Below are 18763 nucleotides of genomic sequence, written 5' to 3'. Positions count from 1 at the left end.
GGAAGTATACACTGTATTAGAAACCCACAAATCATACTCATGGATATGCTGTGACTGCGGCGTACCAAACTTTGCATCAGACATGTTCGACATCACTGACGACAGCTTCCATTCAGTAAATTCATTTGATACGCTGAACTCCAGCACAAGTTTGCCAGGTGACACACCGACGGCCACATCCACTCCACTTAGATCAAAACAAGGCAAAACTCACACTAGAGGTAATGGCCACAAAAAGAACAAGGCTAAACTCCTGCTGGTAAACTGCCAGAGTGTTCGAAACAAAACTGCTGAATTGGCAACTGTCATTGACACTTATAAGCCGGACATAATAGCGGGCACAGAATCATGGCTCAATGAAAACATATCAAGCAGTGAAATATTCCCTGACAACTACATAGTGCACCGTAAAGACAGACAAACTGGCCCAGGAGGTGGTGTTTTTCAGGCAAACAGGGATGATCTGATTGTCACCCACAGACCAGATCTGGACACAGACTGTGAGATAATCTGGACACAAACCCAACTTGCAGGAAAGAAACCGCTTATGATTGGTACATACTACAGACCTCCGTCGGACCAGGGCAATAGTCTGGGTGAGCTTGACAACTCTATAAATAAAGTGGGAACTAAGATAAACTCCAACAATGTGATCATTCTTGGAGATTTCAATACCCCCGGTATAAATTGGGATGTCAGCACAACAGATAATGCTCAGAACTATACAGGACAGGCACAGAAACTACTGCACTTAGTGGATAACCATGGGCTATTCCAAACAGTTCAGGAACCAACCAGAAATGGTAATCTCTTGGACCTAGTCTTAGTTAACAACCCAAACATAATTGAAAAGACCGCAGTAGTTCCGGGAATAAGTGACCATGACATGGTTCTAGTGGACGTGAACTTGGCACCCAAACAGAACAAAAAACCAAAAAGGAAAGTGTATATTCGCACGAAATCTGACGAGCCGGCTATCAAGAATGACCTTGAGGACTATGCAACAAACTTTAACATGAGAACAAAAGACATGTCAGTGACACAGAAATGGGATGACTTCAAAGGCAAAATGAAGCACACAATGAACAAACATATTCCTAGTAAAATGACATCAAGCAGATACAACCTGCCCTGGTTTAACAGCAACTTAAGAAGGCACTGTCGGAAGAAACAGCGTCTTTACAATAAAGCTAAGAGAACAGGACAAGAGGAAGACTGGAATAAATACAAGAAAGTAAAAAAAGGAGTTCAGAAAAGCATAAGAGCAGCACACTCAAAGTACGTGGCAAACATACTGGGAGAAGCTATAACTGACAAACCTAAAACATTCTGGTCATACATAAAAGGCCTGAGGAGAGACCTTGTCGGGGTAGCCACTCTAAAGGTGGGGAGCACCATTATTAGTGACAGTGAGAAAAAAGCAGAGGCACTCAGTTCACAGTTTAAAAGTGTATTCACAGAAGAAGACACCACAGACATGCCATCTCTTGGGCACCCCTGCACCCCTCCTATGGAACAAATAGAAATTTCTATTTATGGTGTAGAGAAAATGCTGCAAGGCCTTAATCCATCCAAAGCATCCGGGCCAGACCAAATACCTCCTTGGTTCCTCAAAATGACAGCCAGTGAAATCGCACCTGTTTTAACTAACATTTTCCAACAATCGCTTGACACAGGAGAGATTCCTAAAGACTGGAGAGATGCAAATGTATGCGCCATTTTCAAAAAGGGAGATAGAGCGGTCCCCAGTAACTACAGACCAGTTTCACTTACCTGTATTTCCTGTAAACTACTTGAACACATTATCCATAGCCATATAATGAAACACTTAGAAGGCCACAATGTACTAACGGACTACCAGCATGGTTTCAGAGCAAAGCGATCCACAGAAACACAGCTTATTTTAACAGTACACGACATAGCTGGGGCACTGAACAACAAAAGACAAGTGGATCTAGCAATTCTTGATTTTACTAAAGCCTTTGACAAAGTCCCACATAGCAGACTGATATCAAAACTAGAGCATTATGGAATTCAAGGTACCACACTTAACTTGGTTAAAGGCTTTCCTAACGAACAGAGAGCAAACTGTAGTGGTAGAAGGGAAGGCCTCAGCTCCAGTTAAAGTAGCGTCTGGAGTTCCGCAAGGAACTGTCCTGGGACCATTGCTCTTCCTCTTGTACATAAACGACTTGCCAGACCAGCTCGATTCAAGTGTGAGGTTGTTCGCAGATGACTGCCTGTTATATGTAGAGCTCTCTACAAAGGAAGATTCACTACTTCTCCAGAAAGATCTGGACACCCTGGAAGAGTGGCAAAGGAAATGGCTTATGCAGTTCAATCCGGATAAATGTTATATCATGCACATAACAAACAAACGAACCCCAAATGTATCCCCCTACCAGTTCTGTGGTCAGACATTAGCAACCACAAAAACCCACCCATACCTCGGTGTTACATTAACAACTGGACTGAAGTGGGGTGTCCATGTTAACAAAATAACAACCAAGGCTAAACAGACACTGGGAGTAATCAAACGCAACTTGTGGGCATGCCCAGCCAGGGTAAAATCACTTGCATACACGTCACTGGTAAGACCAAATCTTGAATATGCTGCAACAGTATGGGATCCGTATACAAAGAAAGACAAAGATAAACTGGAAAGGGTACAGAACCAAGCTGCCAGATTCTGTACAAACAACTACAGCAGAGATGCTAGTGTTACCAAAATGAAAACAGATCTGCAGTGGACATCACTTGAAGACAGGAGGAAAATGTCCAGACTTTGTATGATGTACAAAATGACCAATAAACTGGTGGACGTACCGACTGATAAGTATCTAACACCAGCTCAAAAACGAACTAGAAACAGTCATGCTTTCAAGTACCAGAGTTACCAACCTAGGATTGATGTGTTCAAAAATTCCTATTTCCCCAGAACTATTGTAGAGTGGAATATGTTATCACCAAGCACAGTAGGGGCGTCTTCTCTGGATAGTTTCAGAGAACACTTGCATATAGATGTGCAAAAGTTAGGTGTGATGAGTCGTTCAGTGTAATATAACCAGCTGCTGCCGCGCCGCGTGCCTGCGAAGCTGGTGTGTTACGCCGAAGGGCGGTTATACCGGCTATATAGATACAGATACAGATACAGACACTCAAAACCACCTCATTACAAAACTGCACACCTAGTAACCTGGACATGTAGGCTTTCTCTGCACAGTCTTGTTGACAATCCTCATGCGCTCAGAGACTGCACTACATTGAATTTGTTATTACAACATAAAATGATGGTTAAAAAATAGAGGGAGAGGCTTGTGAAAAGTCACGGTGAAAGGTTTTTGTTGGAAGGAGTCAACAGTGTTTGTCCTCACCATAGGAGGGACTGGCACATCTTCCACCATTGGCGGGACATTAAGGTCTGTAGGGATGAACACTTCGCCAAAGTTTGCTCTGAAGAGTATGCACCACATGCTGAGCCACTTGATGTCGTATACAGTTACGTCACCTGGCAGCACGATGGTGATGGTCTGGCCAGTGTACCTTGGCAATTTCTCGTCAGAACTAAAGGAAAAGTGGATTGTAGGTAACAAATAACAATGTTGATACAAGCTCCTTGGAGAAATTGTAGAAGAAACAAAAACAATAAAAAGGGTGAGAATAAGAATTGAATGCTTCAACATTTCATCGACACTATGTAACCTGGTTATAAAGGGCATTTAGTACCTTCCCCTGTGGTCAGGGACCTTGAATCCGCTGGAGCTGGGACTGTCAGTTTGCCCAGCCCAGAAAAATGCATCTGAGAGAGAAAAAAACATCGTCATTGCAAAAACAGCTCAATCTCATTCCAACACATCACTAGCTCTAAGGTTTTCAGCTGTTGGATCTTTCAAGTCACTCTGTTCTCTTACCATTTGAAGCATCACAGTATTTACCACTTACCAGGTCCAAGTCCATCATAGTGCAGATTTCGTATGTAGAATTGTTTGGCATTCAATATGGTGACATCCCCTGAGCGGACTTGATGTTGGCGTCTTTCGAACTCTCCAATGTTACGTTGGCGAGGGTAGTCAAAATTATCTGGGACAGTCACATGGCCAAGGTTGCTCTGGATAACAAACATTTTATCCTCGTCAGTAGCCATAAAACTTTGAAGGAAATTAATTATAGTCATTATCTCATTCAAGAGTCATCTTAGATTGTTTTTACATTTAGGTAGATCCATCCTCTTAAGGGAGCGGTAAGCGGTAATCCTCTTAGACTTGTGGTAACAAAGTAGGACTTGTGATGGAAACAAATCATTCTAACAGTAAGAGTGATAACCATGATTTATATTGTCTCCAAAATTTGCTTAATTTCATTTTGGGTACCTAATTTCAGTGTGTCACTTCATGCTTGTGTCAAGCAATGTTGTCTAGTTTGGTTCAAATGCTGCAATGGTGTATTGGGAGAATCAAATTTTTTAAATACATGTACTCACATTCTGACCCCAGACAGCAAACCACCTGACAGTGTCCTGGAGAGTTGTTCCTTCGGGAAGAGCCAGAACTAGCTTCTTGTTGTTGTATGCACCCAAAGGACCAGTGCTATTGAGAAAAATATCAAGGAAACATTTGTCAAAGCATAATGACAAACAGACCCAGAGATATAATAAAGAAATGACAACAGTAGAATCAAAGCCCTTTTACCTGATACTTGCACTGAAAATGTCCCTACTGTATGAAGAACTAACTTACTTGGACGTCACGAATGCCTAATAGTAATACAGATCCACCTCAACCATATTACATCTCTACTCACCCGCCTTGTTCATTAGGCACTAGCACACCTCCGTTACCGCTGGGGGAGCCCGTAGAGCCTGCACGGAACTGGGCTGATTGAGGCAAACAGAAACATGGTCAGTCCTCCATTCAGTTTTTACCCAAGGTGTTTTACCTGCACAAGTATTCCACGTACAGGTGTGTTGGACATGCAGCATGTAGAGTACTGACTGAGTCAGACATGGCAGATACCAATTCAACAAATGATAAATGATGACTACCACAGCAGAATGCACCAGCTTGTTCAGTTTCTTATGAACCCTGCTAACCTTACGCCATCCTTTACAGTCTGACTCTTGACTTCACCGATAACATTTGAGAACTTATTGGTTCTTTATCAATTATATTTTTTTACAAAGACAGGCACAAATACTCCCACCGTACCAGCGAAATGTAATAATCAATAAAACAACTTAGAAATGAAGTTGATAATTGCTACTATGGAACTATTACCTTATGTGTATTGGCCATAAACAAAAAAGCACAAAAATCCACATCTTACTTCAAACTCATATACCATCAGATTTCTGACATTACCGGTATGTTCCTTATGATGACATTCATAAGGCCACAGCAAGTAAATTTTATGGATGACATCAGCGCGCGCATTAATTTTCGCCTGATTTCAGAAAAAAAAACAAGATTTTTTTCTTCTACAGGGATGGTCAACATGACGATTAAGTACCAAAATGAGCACATATGTTGTGTTTAGTTGTACCTGTAGCCTAATAATTGTACTTGTAGAAGGGACACTTGCGATGTATCCAGGACTGTAGTTTAAGGTTATGTTTTAGGCTTGTGAGTCTGTGTGTGTGTCTATGTGTGTGTTAACAGCATAACTCAAGAAGCCTTGGATGAATCCCGATAATATTTGGTAGGTGGATAGGAGTTGGGAAAACGAAGGTCAAGTTCGATAATGGGCCCCCTAGCGGCTTGCTACGGTACTGCAGCAGGATCTCAATTTTTGATATCTCGTGTTCTGGACATGCTGTGGTTATGATTTTTGAGTGGTAGATAGCCCTTGGGGCAGAGAGTAAGTACTATAAGTTTGGACCCCCTAGCGGCTTGTTTGGAACTGCAGTCGCCGATTTCCTTTCAAACTTTGGACGAGAATAACTCGAGAACGTGTTTATGGATCGTCATGATTTTTGGTATGTAGGTAGCCCAAGTAACAATGTACATTATGGAATACTAATTATGCAAATCAGCAACTAATTTGCATAATTAATGAGGAAAGTTTATAAATCCGCTGCATTTCATGATAGGACTTTCAAACTTGTCACATATATAGATGAGAAAGAGAGAAAAATCAATCCATATTAATTATGAAAATGACGACCTCATTTGCATAATTAATGAGAAAATATAAACCCGTTGACGGATCGTCTTGATTTTTGGTATGTAGATAGCCAATGGGAAGACTTACATGATGGAATTCAAATTATGCAAATCAACAGCTAATTTGCATAATTAATGAGGAAAGTTTGTAAATCCACTGCATCCCTTTAAAGGACTTTCAAACTTGTCACAATTGTAGCTGAGAAAGAAAGAAATATTTATACATATTAATTATGCAGATGATGATCTCATTTGCATAATTAATGGCAAAATATGAACATGTTGACGGATCGTCATGATTTTTGGTATGTAGATATCCTAAGTAAAAACTTACATAATGAGATACTAATTATATAAATTAACAATTTGCATGATTAATGCGGAAAGTTGATAAATCCACTGCATTCCGTGATAGGACTTTCAAACTTGACACATATGGAACTGAGAAAGATGGCTGAGACTAAGAGGTGTATGTTTGGGTCCGGTAACATCTTTTCTTGAACTGCAGGAGCCGGTTTAGTTTCCTAATTTGAAAGAGAATAAGTCAAGAAGGGCTGAAAGGATCATCATGATTTTTGGTATGCTGATAGCTTAAGTGATGCTTGATACAATTTAATATCATTATGTAAATAGGGATCTAATTTGTATAAGCAATGGCGAAATGTTATGAACCAACTCCGGGCATATAAAATAAAATGTAATGAGTAACACATTTATGTCTACAGACATCATTCTACATAACAAACCTGGTTTATTTGGCAAAGGTATGTGTTCGTGGAACTCTAGTTGTAGAAATGAAACTTATTGGATAGTTGTGACACCAATATGGAAGCTATGAGTGTGGTTACCAACTTTGTTGGTGATGCCAGTCTACCACACTAGTGTCACTTTTACCACATCAGTACATGTCTTGAATACAGGAATGAATGCATTGTTTTGTCCCTTTAATTCTTGTTACAACAGTCATCACAACTTTATGGTGCCTATTTTTGAAAATGTAGCCATCTCGTTTTTTCTCACCCATCTTGTTTTTTTTTCGCCCTATCGCACTATTTTTGCAGTCTGCAGAGGATGTGATCCATAAAATTTACTTGCTGTGGCCTTATTATGTTATATCTACATTTCCTTTTTTGTTCCATGGTACTTCTTTGTTTTCAATGACAGCCCTAATGTTGTTGACAATCCAAGGTTATTAAAATGCAAGGTTAGCCTAACAAAGGAGACAGCAGTAGTCTCAGTCTGTACCAGTCTCGCCTTATAATGACGGCATTTTCTTTTATCTCTATTCTCCAAGCAGTTGTATGGTCTCTGTTTTGTGCTGTTCTGTACATCTTGATAGCTGTTGTCACATGAAACCTCCTCAGGCTATTACTAATGACCTCACCAACTGTGCCAGTCTGTACCTGTGCCGGATAAACACCACACCCACACATGATTCTGCACATTTTTGTCTCAAGACTGTTGTGTCTGTGTCATAACTGACAATTTCCTGTTCATAGCCGGCATACTGAATAAACATTCAAGTAATATACAGGTACATCCTGTCAATAGCATTGGCCATACTAGAAGTAGAATTAAAGTTTGACTAATTCAGAAGTAGTTGTACACCATAAAACAACCTGTTATAGTAAGGATCATTGAACATCTTTAAAGGCACTGTAAATAAACTACGTCGTCCTTGGTCCAGTCTCATTCCTTGTGACTATACTCTTTCTATATGACATATAACGTTATACGGCCTCAACACACACCTGTGACGGAGCCGTCGAACGAGAAGCCGACGATCTGCAGTCTGTTGTTGTCCACAGCGTACACGGTCCCGGCCACTCCGCCCTGCCCGGCCGAGGACGGGAAGCTGCCGATCAGTTTGCCGTAGTACTGGGTCTGGGCCTCACTCCGGCCTGGTAAATAAGAGGTAACGTTACATGTAGTAAACATAACAAAGCTCAAAACGAACACCAGGCCTCCGTCTTCCGAGGTAATCCGACAATTCAAGGCCGTACAACCATGTAACGTTACTTAAAATTGTTAAGGCGACAGATGGTGCTAGTGAAACTCCACATCCCACTGTCTGGACATGCTTGAAAAGGAAATGTGTATTCCTGATTCTGCCCGCACAGTAACGTTACTAGTACATGTACATGTATTCCAAAGAAAGTCGCTGAACGGACTATTGATATTCAAAGCGCGTAAGGACCTACCTGTCAACATCATAATCAAGGCCAGTGCTAGGCTGACAGCGACATGTTCATGACTAAAACTGCGGGAGGACATCTTTGTAAACGTCTTGTCGTACCTACAGTGGAATTTAACTAACAACTCTGTCTCTTGTTGGACCAAACCTTTCAGTATCACATCCGGAAGTCTCCCACCAGGAAATGATACTGCAAAACAACGCGAGTGGGTTCTGGGTACCAGCCTGTGTTCTATTGAAATGTTTACACATGCACATATGGGATTACAATGGTTAGGAGAGGTGGGACAATGCCCAAGGGCAAATATGCAAATGAGATGTCCATAGACAGGTGAGGTGCGGTCACCTGGGCACAATACAATGACGTAACCACCTGTCATATCTTATCCCGCGATCTGACAGGAAGGGTGTTGAGGACATGAAGGGGTAATCGGCAAACAGAGGCCACGACCCGGCTTATTACCTTTATTTTTCCTTTCCAAAATTGCAATGCTGGTACTAAAAGGGCATATCAAGTGTTACAAAAATAGGCACAAAGCAGTGAATAGCAGTATCCTTACCTCTACTTGGAGAAAAGACTTCGATTAACTAAATTGATGAACCATATGGATGATTCACAACAAATAGAGACGCACCAATTTGGAAATGTGACCGAAGCTCCTATATGCCGGTTTGGAGTCCTAAACTCCACAAAACCTCAGTTCAGTTCAGTTCATCCTCATATGAGGTGCCATTAACAATGTCCGACCATGCATCTCTATCTAGCATGGCGGCTAGCAAGTTGTAGTCCTTTTAAACCAACCTCCTCCTCCAAAACTTTCTTAAGTGTCAGGTTCGATCGTTCCCTTTTTCTCTTCGCGTCAGGTTCCCAGAGGAGAACTTTGGCGGCCATCTCCATCCTCATGACGTGCTACATGGCCAGCAAGGACCAGTCTTCTATTCTGGATATAGTTCTAGTGATATCGATCGGGGGGAGTCCATTGTACAATTTTTTGTTTCCGATGTGACTGCCAGGGTACATTCAGAGCGTAACGAAGCAGACGGGTGTAGTCCCATCCAGTTTCTTGGTCAAAGACTTAGTTAGTGTCCATGAGTCTGAACCATAAAGCAAAATAGCCTCTACACGTGCTTTAAATACTTTCAGCTTTGACGTCTTTGTGCTGTTTTGAATGGGGGTCTTCCATACCTCGCGTACATCAAAAAGCATTCAATATTGTGCTAAATCTTTAATTGAATTAAGTAATCTCAGGATATGACTGGATACAATGTGTCTTACATGGCCTGGCTGATATTGTACACATCGATTTGGCCAGTGCTGTACAAGTTTTATACACAACCAAATTCCCTTGCTGAAGCCAAGTCAAAATTGCTTAGTACATAAAAACATCTCTTCCTTCCAATCTTTGAAGCTCGTTGCCATCCCATCCCTTTCAGATCCTTTCACTGAGTCGGCATACAAATACACAGAGGTCCGTACAATGTGGGCCTTTCATCTAGATCTTTGTAGAAAACGGTTGAAAAGAAAAAAGAACGACCTTACTTTTATCATCATTTTATGAAAACTCGTGAGTGTGGTGACCGCAGGAGAAAGATTCTTCTGCTCCAAGCAGATGTGGTTCCAGCTTTGAAGCTCTAGTGTTTCTACGTGCGGTGGGCACCTTAAGGTCACTAGAATGTAGACGTAGGAAACACAAGCTTGCTTGGAGATTACCTACCACCACGTTCATCGATGGCTGACGTCATGACGAAGGAGAGGTCAATGTCCACCATAAGTCTGTGTCTGGTAACCATGACAACAGATCCACTCACCAGAACCATTAGTCCAACTTCGCTTTAAGCAGATATAACTTCGCTTTAGAGCAAAAGAGTCTCCCCTGTGGGGACACCAAGACGGACAAAATGTTACAAAGCACCTGTAAAACAAGTGTCCGTCCTTCCACGGGCATCAGCATTCGTAGGCATATCACGGTCATTTTTTTATGCAGGGAAGGTCCTTACGCCGAAATTAAAGATCGTGTTTTGTCCGCTAGTGACATAGAAACCTGACTACCAGATGTTGAAGAATGCTGATCCCCCAACAATAAACACCAACGCTCGCGGAAGGTCACGAAGGAGGCTAGCCTCTGGAGGCTAACGTTGTGCTAGTATTTGAGCCTGAGGTTTTGAGGACATTTCTAACAGACCGCACTTGATCTTGTAAAGGACTGTCCTGACGGGGTCAATGATCTCTTGTAACCTGACAAATAAGTCAAATGTTTGTAAGCCATGTTTGTTTTAACGTCAGGTTTAGATTGGGTTGTATGGGGCTGAAGTGCAAGGACATAAATTGTTGACGTATGCCGGTTGGACACCCGCGGAATTTTCAGAAATACGTCCTAAGGGACATCCGAACGGCCTGCAATGAGGGTTTAGCTGTTGGAGACTCTGGCCTCTGTCATACCTGACATTCGTGGGACACACTATCTGAGTTAGACCATTGTTCCTGGGGGCGTGGGGTCGCGAACCACCAATTGGCGGGACGAAGGAGTGCTCAGAGGGGGGAGGGTAATAGATTTGGTTACAAACAAGTTGTATGGAGCTAAAGTGCAACCTTTCCGATAAAATATCTTTTGTTGTTTCTAATCTATTTTGGGCCGGCCGGTGAACTTTGCCTCTCTCCCGTTTTGTACCTGAAGCTATGCATGGCAGTTGCAGGTCGTGCCAACACCAATGTACCTGAGGGTACTTGTTCCTGGAAATCGCATCCTCAGGAATTCCACTGGAAATACGCTGAAAAAGAAACAGTCAAAGAGCAGACTACATATGTTAATAGTTTTGATCTGACGTCTACATGTCACTCATAAAGCCGATGGCGTCATCATGACGTACAAATGACGCATGTACCCCACTTGAAATGATTGGGGTTAACGTTCTGTGCTAGGCCTATAGAGGTCAGCGTTTGTACGAGCTGTACACTACTGCATTTCGGGATGCCTCCATTCAGATGGGTTCATCTGAGAAGGCTTTGATTACCCGCCAACGACAGACAGGCCCCGGCACTAGCTATAGTTTTAATAGCCGAACATACAGAGGGTCTCACGAGTTCAGCCCAGTAGAGTACACGGTCGATCTTTATCATAATGGCAGAGTGGCTCGATCTGACCACCGTCCTGGTCGGCGTGGTGGTGTTTTTTGGGTCGTACGTGCTGTTCCAGTCACACCGCGAGAAGAGGCGGCAGAGGCTCCCGCCGGGTCCGCAAGGCTGGCCGCTGATCGGTCACCTGCCCAGCATGGCCCGGGACGCCCACCTGCAGCTCACGGCCTGGCAACATCAGTACGGGGATGTCTACAGCATCAGGTAGGGCCTCACTACAATTCTAAGATCATGATATTCATTTCGTTTTCTGATAGTTTTGTTTTTCCCCCAGCAAACCGAGTACACTGTAGGCAGGAAACTTGACGAACTGTCCATTCACAGTTTGCTCGGAGATTACTCGGAACCATTCCTTCGTGGCCGTTATGCCTAAATCAAGGTTCCTCCTCAGTCAATCCCGTCTGCGAAGTGCGAAAAAGATATATCTGTATACAGAAATGTTTCCAACCGTAAGTTTATTGTGTAACTTTCTAGAAGCAGTGTTTGTTTATCGTGCATGGTTGGTCACACCTGTCCCGGCTCGCTTTGTGGTGTCCCACAGGTGCTTGCGTACTATATGCTCGGCCGCCCATGTTACTGGGGCTATTTTTAACCGAGGAACACAGGGCAAAACAAGATTCGAGTGATAAGAACATGGCACCAAAAGAATTGCAGCAACATGCAATGGGATAATGATTCATTCTTCTTACATGACCATCTGTGCAACAGATAGGGCCCTCTTGCGCCCATGCAGGGGCCGTCGGTCGAACATTTCAGACTGGGTTGTATTATACTATAATTGTTTTTTTTTCTAATTACCTGGTGGTTTGGTTGGAGATAATGTTCTCAATGTTTGTTGTTCAACACAGAATAATCGGCAAATGAACTGAGCCTGGTCTGGTGTGGAGCTGTCCATTACCCTGACCTCACCTGTCGGAGTTGACAAGTCAGCACCCTGAAGTGCTGGCTGAACTTTAACTCAAACAAATACAGACTTGACCTTTACCCTGGCCTAACGTCTTTTAGTTAAACTTGGTATTTCAGAATTGGTCTGAAGAAAGTGGTTGTGATCAACGGTTACGAGACAATTCGGGAGGCGCTTGTGAGGAAAGCCGCTCAGTTCTCCAGCAGGCCCCACCTCTTCCTCACGGACTGTACCAACGGACCTGACGGTAGGTCTGCCTTTAATATCTCCGATAGCAAGTTGAAATTGGCTAAATAGGAACTTCCGAATACTGGTTTGCCAGAGGAGTCAACCAATCAGAGTAGCACAGACGTTAAAACTAAGATTCCTCCTAACATTTGGTGGGTTGGGTTTTGTGAGTGAAGAGACAAGCCGGTACTACTACTGTAGTATGTAGACACGAGACGGTTTTGCTAGCGCCCTTGGATGTCTCTACGTAGGTGAATGTATCGAACCTAATCTCTAAGAACCGTTGGATGGGAAATACCAACGTCGGTTTTTTTGGCTGCCTTTGGTCGTTTCTCTACGGTCCTCTAGCACGCAGCCATGCAGTGGAGCCGGGTGAAAACAACTGCTGAGAACTTGACGCCTCTCCATCCTAATTCCCGGCATCTTATGTCAGATGATAGGGAATAGAACAATAGTGATGGGGTGGGTAGGGACGTGATGTGTTGTTTCTTCTCTTACCCAACAAGCTGTCGTGATGGCACCGTACGGAGAGAAGTGGCGAGCCCGCCGTAAGATCATGCTGTCCGCCCTGCGGAACTTCGGGCTCGGGAGGGACAGGTTCGAGCAGGACATCCAGGACGAGTGCCGCCAGCTGTGTCATGCCGTGGCAGAACGACAGGTAATTTATTTGCTGTTATACGCAGATCTCTATTACGTTCAATGCAACAATACAAGTCTGCTAGCATTTTGATAAGTAACGTTAACTGATGAGGTGTTTGTTGCTGCAGGGTCGGCCGTTCGACATTCACAGGTTGCTGCACAACGCCGTGTCCAACATCATTTGCTCCATTAGCTTCAACAGGTGAGTAGTGCTATAGACTATAGACCATGCTTTGCGCCTGTGGATTGCGTTCTGTATTCTGGTTTCAAACATGTTCTGAAGACCCCCTGTGTTTTCGTTCAAACAGGCGCTTTGAGTACGATGACCCTAAATTCCTTCTCCAGATGCAAATGCTGGACCGCATCCTCCAGCTATTCCAGTCCTGCCAGATCATCGACATCTTTCCCGTCGTACGCCACCTGCCGATCCTGGGCAACAACTACAAGGAGTGGCAGGACCTGGTGGGAGACGGGCAGCACCGTTTCATCAAGGAGATTGTCTCCGAGCACAGGACGACCTTCGACCCGCACAACCTCCGCGACGCCGTCGACGCCTTTCTTTACGAGATGAACAACGATGAAAACAGGGGTGTCTTCTCCGGGGAAAATGTTTGGAACCTTCTGAGTGACCTGTTCACCGCTGGGTCCGAGTCCGTGGCCTCCACCCTGCAATGGGCCCTTCTCTGGGTCATGGTTCATGACGACGTAAGTAAGCGGCGTGGTCATCTGAGTTGGGCAAGAGAGTTCTTGCCGCGCTTACGCTCAGCATTTATAAACCTAAGCGCTGTTTGAAATTAAGAGTCTTCTACCACTTGGATTCTAGACATGGTTTGCTAGGAGATTGATTTTAATCATTACTACATAGAGGGAATACCACTTTGAAGTTGTTGTCATTGCTGTTTCTTGCTCTTTTCTGGGATAACATAAGGTACTACTTTCTGTTCGTGACGCTGGCAAGTTTGACCGTTTTGATGCATCATCAGTGTTCAAAAGGTTTTAACAAAATCGTTACCACGTGCACTTTCCTTCTCCTGTCTGACTCAGGTCCAGAAGAAGGTGTGTGAGGAAATTGACCGGGTGGTCGGACGAGACCGCTGGCCGTCCCTTAGCGACAAGCCCTACATGCCGTACACGGAGGCCACTCTCATGGAGACCATGCGGATCCGCACCCCCATCCCGTTCGCCATTCCGCACGAGAACACCGTCCCCGCCACCCTGCAGGGGTATGTTAGCACATTTCTCTGCCTTTACGCCACTAAAAGGGCGTGCAGTGGAATGTAGAACAAGCGAGAGACACGTCTACGGTCAGTCTACTGGTCTACTGATATACATTGTACTAGAATTATAGTCTGATCAAACCTATCGAATGGCGTCAAATCTGTTACAGGTACGACATTCCTGCCAACACCTACATCCTGGTGAACCTGTGGTCAGTCCACATGGACCCCGCCAACTGGACGGACCCCGAGAAGTTTGACCCCAGTAGGTTCCTGGACGACCAGGGGCAGTTGAAGTCTGTCAAGACGTACCTACCCTTTTCCACGGGTAGGTTAACGTGCAAGACCAAATATAAATTTCACGGGCCTCAAGTATATGCGTGGCTTTAGCTACTTTGTACGTTTCTTCGGGCTGAACAGTTGTTTTCGACAGACGTAGGTGTGTGACAAGGTTCATTTAAGTATCAATAAACAAAAGTACAAAACTATGCATCTACTAAGCTAAATGGACTTTGTCTACATCATCCAACCCCACTTTAATACCTCGATCCCAGTCAACCTCCTTGCAATTGAAGTAAAAGCTACCGTCCCAAAGATTCCGGGTATATATCGGTATATGCGTATTATCTCACTTTCATTTGCAGCTTATGTGCAGAACCAAGAAGGATATTTTATCTTTCCCATAGGCGCACGAGTCTGTCCCGGAGAGCAGCTGTCAAGGACAGAGCTGTTCCTGTTTTTCACGTCCCTTCTACAGCGATTCACCTACCGACTGCCAGATGACGCTCCTGAACCCAACCTGAAGGGAGAGATAGGCATCACTCTGGCACCACCATCCTACACACTCCACGCCACAGAGCGATGATTGACACCGCCAGGGGACGAGAAATGACACAATCCTGAGCTACATGTATGATAAGGCCACACAAACTTGGTTTTATGGCTGACATCCAAGGTGGATCGCTCTTACAAGATGCCTATTGCGTCGTATCTTTCATGTATCTGTCAACTATTCTTTTGTCGCGACCTGTACCCAATGGGTATATATGAACAATAAATGTCGTCATTGAATTCAATTCATTCAAATAATCAAGTTTATGCTGATTCATAAGATGAGAGACAGACTTGTGGCTGTCTGGATAGAAGTTAGATTCTCTACATAATAAATGATCTTTTTTTTGCATGTTCCTGCCCATGTGGGCTAAATGCAGCAAATCCCATGATGGGATACTAATTGTAAAGACTAAGTACTATAACATGTAGTATTACAATTGAATAAACAATACATCTGCAACTAAGCCATCACTATATCTAACGTTTACATGACTCTTCCCTTGTCTTAAAACATGTGTATACGAACTCACAGAGTTTGTGTTGTACAAAGTTGTATGTGGTTATTATATGTACAAACAGGTTGTCGTTGGTTAACTCTTTACATCGTGTATCTACTACATTCAGAGCACTGATAAAAGAGTTGCGCATGTCATTGTATAAAGGGCACTCTAATATAAAATGGACTTCATTCTCTATACGGTTGGAGTTACAAAGTGTACAGAGTCTATATTATTCAAACACACAGATAATCTTATCAAACGGTAAACCCGCCTGTACTACAACTATCGGGTTTCAATACATTTTTCAACTGTATAAATATGAGCCTTAATGATGGTGCAGAAGGGAGAAAGGTATATGTTTATGCTGTTTACTTGTTTGCTTTGTAGAGCATTACCAATAAATATATCATGGTGCAACACACCAATATTGTACTTACTTTGTTATTACAGGTTGATTTGCTTTGAGTTATTGCCAAACTATGGGACCCACATGGCCCTCCAGCCAAATGGCTAGCCTCCATAGCAGGCTCTCTAGGTCCCTTTTTTTATGCAGGCTGCAAATGGCGGGTGACCTGATGAACATTGCTCGATCGGCTGCGGAGCACAGCTCTACTCACGATTGCTCTTAGCTTGTTTTGTTACTGAATATCAGAAGTAAGGTCATGAATGAACCACATATGATAACAACATTTGACACATGTCAAAAATCTAACTGTCAACATCCCTGAAGTAACCGCCTTTATTTTGCATGACTCAATAGATAATCAACTTAAATCTTAGTAATGTCATTTAAGTTTGGATTTGTTTGGCTTTTTTCGGCTTTATTCAATGAATTCAATCAAACTATCGTCTCCTTAAAAAGAGTGTAGAAAGATCGCGACGATCCCGTCTATATGTATAATATCATGAAGATCATGTTTCAAGTTCTCAGATTCTACCTCTGTTTGTTAACGTTCAGGGCGTTGTTGATCTTTCATATTTTTCATCAATCATTGCATATATTTTTTCACACTCTTAACTTGAACTAACATTACGTTCCAAAATCCCACTATTGCCCCTTCGAAGCAATATACGAGTCCAATGAATTTCAACGATGAATGTTCACCCGTAACCCACTATAGAGACTGATGGATTCAACGAAAAAATGCCTATTTCTGAAATTGCATGATATCCATGCGCACAATACGGTAGGGTACAAGTAATGATCAGTGATCTGTAATTTGACATAACAGTTGTTGCAGCTTGACAACACGCAAGAAATGTACATCCCACACCCACGTCTGTCAGGGCCAAGTCTGTGTTGTTCTCAGTATGGCTGAGTGAAGTCACAAGGTCGGGATATTTTCAGATGAGTAAACAGGACGCCTGCTGTCTGCACATGCCCTGTGTACGTGTGGGGATTTACAAATGTCAATGATGGTAATCTCAATGCAGACGTCGGGAGGGAAGATTGTAACGTTTTGTGGCTGTCCTTATTTTCAAAAGGCCTACACTTCCTTAATGGTCATTTATGCTTGAGATGTCAAGATATGAAAGCTATAGCTTTATTACGTTATAGAGAGCCATTCGCTTTATGCTGGTGTAAACTTTTCACAGCTGGAAGCCTAGGAAACGTCGTATAAAGTAGCTGGGTGAAGCTGTTTTTTCGGAAGCACATACAGTAGGATGCACAAGATCTGATGGACTGGATGGACAACCTATTCATTACGCCAGATCTGGCTAAACAAGTACTGACTACTGTCTCTCTCATTAACAGTGAAAAACACTCGAAAATTGGTTTCAGGGGCGACTCTACGGTGGCAGTAATGCATGCAATCCTATTTGGAAAAACTGCCATCAATGGCATAGACAAATTCTATACAATCGCTTTGCAAATTTCCCGCCCCCTATGAACCACAGAGGTTGCGGTGACGTTGTAGCCTGGTTTACGGACGCAGACGGTCATCGGCGGAAAGGACTGAGGAGACTCGCGAGCTTGAATACGTCTGAATACCAGGCTACGGAAACCCCAAAGATGGAGAGAAGTCATTTAACAAAATTGATTGAATAGCTGTAAAGTCTGTTATGCACAGTCACCCGGCCCATAACTGCCCGCGTGTCCTGCAAGTGGCAGCGTTGCGTCTACTTTGATGCAAACTCATCAGCTTTAATAATAGTCTCTTGCAACTAAGTTCTCATTGACGATTCGAGTAGATCATTTGATGAACAATCATAACACTTATTTCTAATTCGCAAATGGTAGTGTGCAACGTTACTAGTATAAAGACAGTAAAAGTGGTTGCATGCAATTGCCCTTACATCCCAACATCTGCTTGGAGATTACCTAGCTATCATTTGGTGCATTTTTATACTCGATTATCTACTCCAGATTTCCTACGAAACTGGTAACCTTACTAATAGTTCTTTAACTCCAACTAGCTAGGTCCTTGACAATTCAAGCTCACGTTTCGTGTCCCTGTAATAGTAATTCAGTGACCTTGACCCGTGAAGCAGACAGAGCGCAAGCGCTGAGCTGCCATTACCCAGTGGTACCAGATCACGTAGCTCCTTGGCTTCTCCTCCGCCGAGCCAGACACGTAAGCGTCTCCTCTCCGCGAGGCGTCTTGAGAAACTGCGCTGGCAGTAAGGACGACCTCCAGACGTCTTTGGTAGCTGACATTCAACGTCCGAAAAAGCATACGACTGAAAGGTAGGGTACGGGGCAGGACGGTAAACAAATCCACGGTGACTGCAGACGTGCAGACGCCATGACTCAGTGGTAATGTTTTGTCGCGCCAAAACGAAGATTTATGCCAGTGTTGGGGTCATGCTCATGTAAAATCTGAAGGTAGCCTTGCTACTTGGAATTTGAGAATACATGACATGTGGATAACACTGGCGGATCCAGAAATTTGGTAAGGGGGGGGCGCGCACCATGACGCGGCCGAAGGCCGCGGCCGCGCAGCGCAAGCTGCGC

General features: G+C 43.5%; 3 protein-coding genes across 6 annotated transcripts in view; 2 read left to right on the top strand and 1 right to left on the bottom strand.

Annotated features, from left to right (window-relative positions):
- The window catches only part of LOC118409395 (protein Skeletor, isoforms B/C-like), a 13515-nt gene extending 4881 nt beyond the window's left edge, over positions 1-8634 (bottom strand). Inside the window, exons 1-7 of the mRNA XM_035810401.1 lie at positions 8360-8634; positions 7910-8059; positions 4801-4873; positions 4481-4586; positions 3943-4108; positions 3727-3799; positions 3375-3564 (exon numbers count right to left, since the gene is read on the bottom strand). Of these exons, the coding sequence (XP_035666294.1) occupies positions 3375-3564; positions 3727-3799; positions 3943-4108; positions 4481-4586; positions 4801-4873; positions 7910-8059; positions 8360-8432 (831 nt within the window). The 5' untranslated portion in view covers positions 8433-8634. The remainder of the gene's footprint in view (positions 1-3374; positions 3565-3726; positions 3800-3942; positions 4109-4480; positions 4587-4800; positions 4874-7909; positions 8060-8359) is intronic.
- A 2666-nt stretch (positions 8635-11300) lies between these two features.
- On the top strand, positions 11301-15549 carry LOC118409417 (cytochrome P450 2U1-like). Its single transcript, XM_035810435.1, has 8 exons — positions 11301-11689; positions 12509-12636; positions 13124-13275; positions 13385-13458; positions 13565-13961; positions 14301-14479; positions 14644-14801; positions 15160-15549. The coding sequence occupies exons 1-8, from the start codon at positions 11472-11474 to the stop codon at positions 15336-15338; spliced, it is 1485 nt and encodes a 494-aa protein (XP_035666328.1). The 5' UTR covers positions 11301-11471; the 3' UTR covers positions 15339-15549.
- A 2717-nt stretch (positions 15550-18266) lies between these two features.
- The window catches only part of LOC118409369 (transmembrane protein 69-like), a 4749-nt gene continuing 4252 nt past the window's right edge, over positions 18267-18763 (top strand). The window contains exon 1 of one of the 4 annotated variants that reach the window (XM_035810369.1): positions 18267-18383. The gene's annotated coding sequence lies outside the window, so the exon portion shown is untranslated. Of the gene's footprint in view, positions 18497-18763 lie in introns of all 4 variants that reach the window. The other 3 variants (XM_035810352.1, XM_035810376.1, XM_035810360.1) reach the window with 3 other exon arrangements.

This window comes from Branchiostoma floridae, chromosome 1 (assembly GCF_000003815.2).
Source record: "Branchiostoma floridae strain S238N-H82 chromosome 1, Bfl_VNyyK, whole genome shotgun sequence".
In the NCBI taxonomy this organism is placed as follows: Eukaryota; Metazoa; Chordata; class Leptocardii; order Amphioxiformes; family Branchiostomatidae; genus Branchiostoma; species Branchiostoma floridae.
This window is presented reverse-complemented; position numbering and strand designations above follow the sequence as displayed.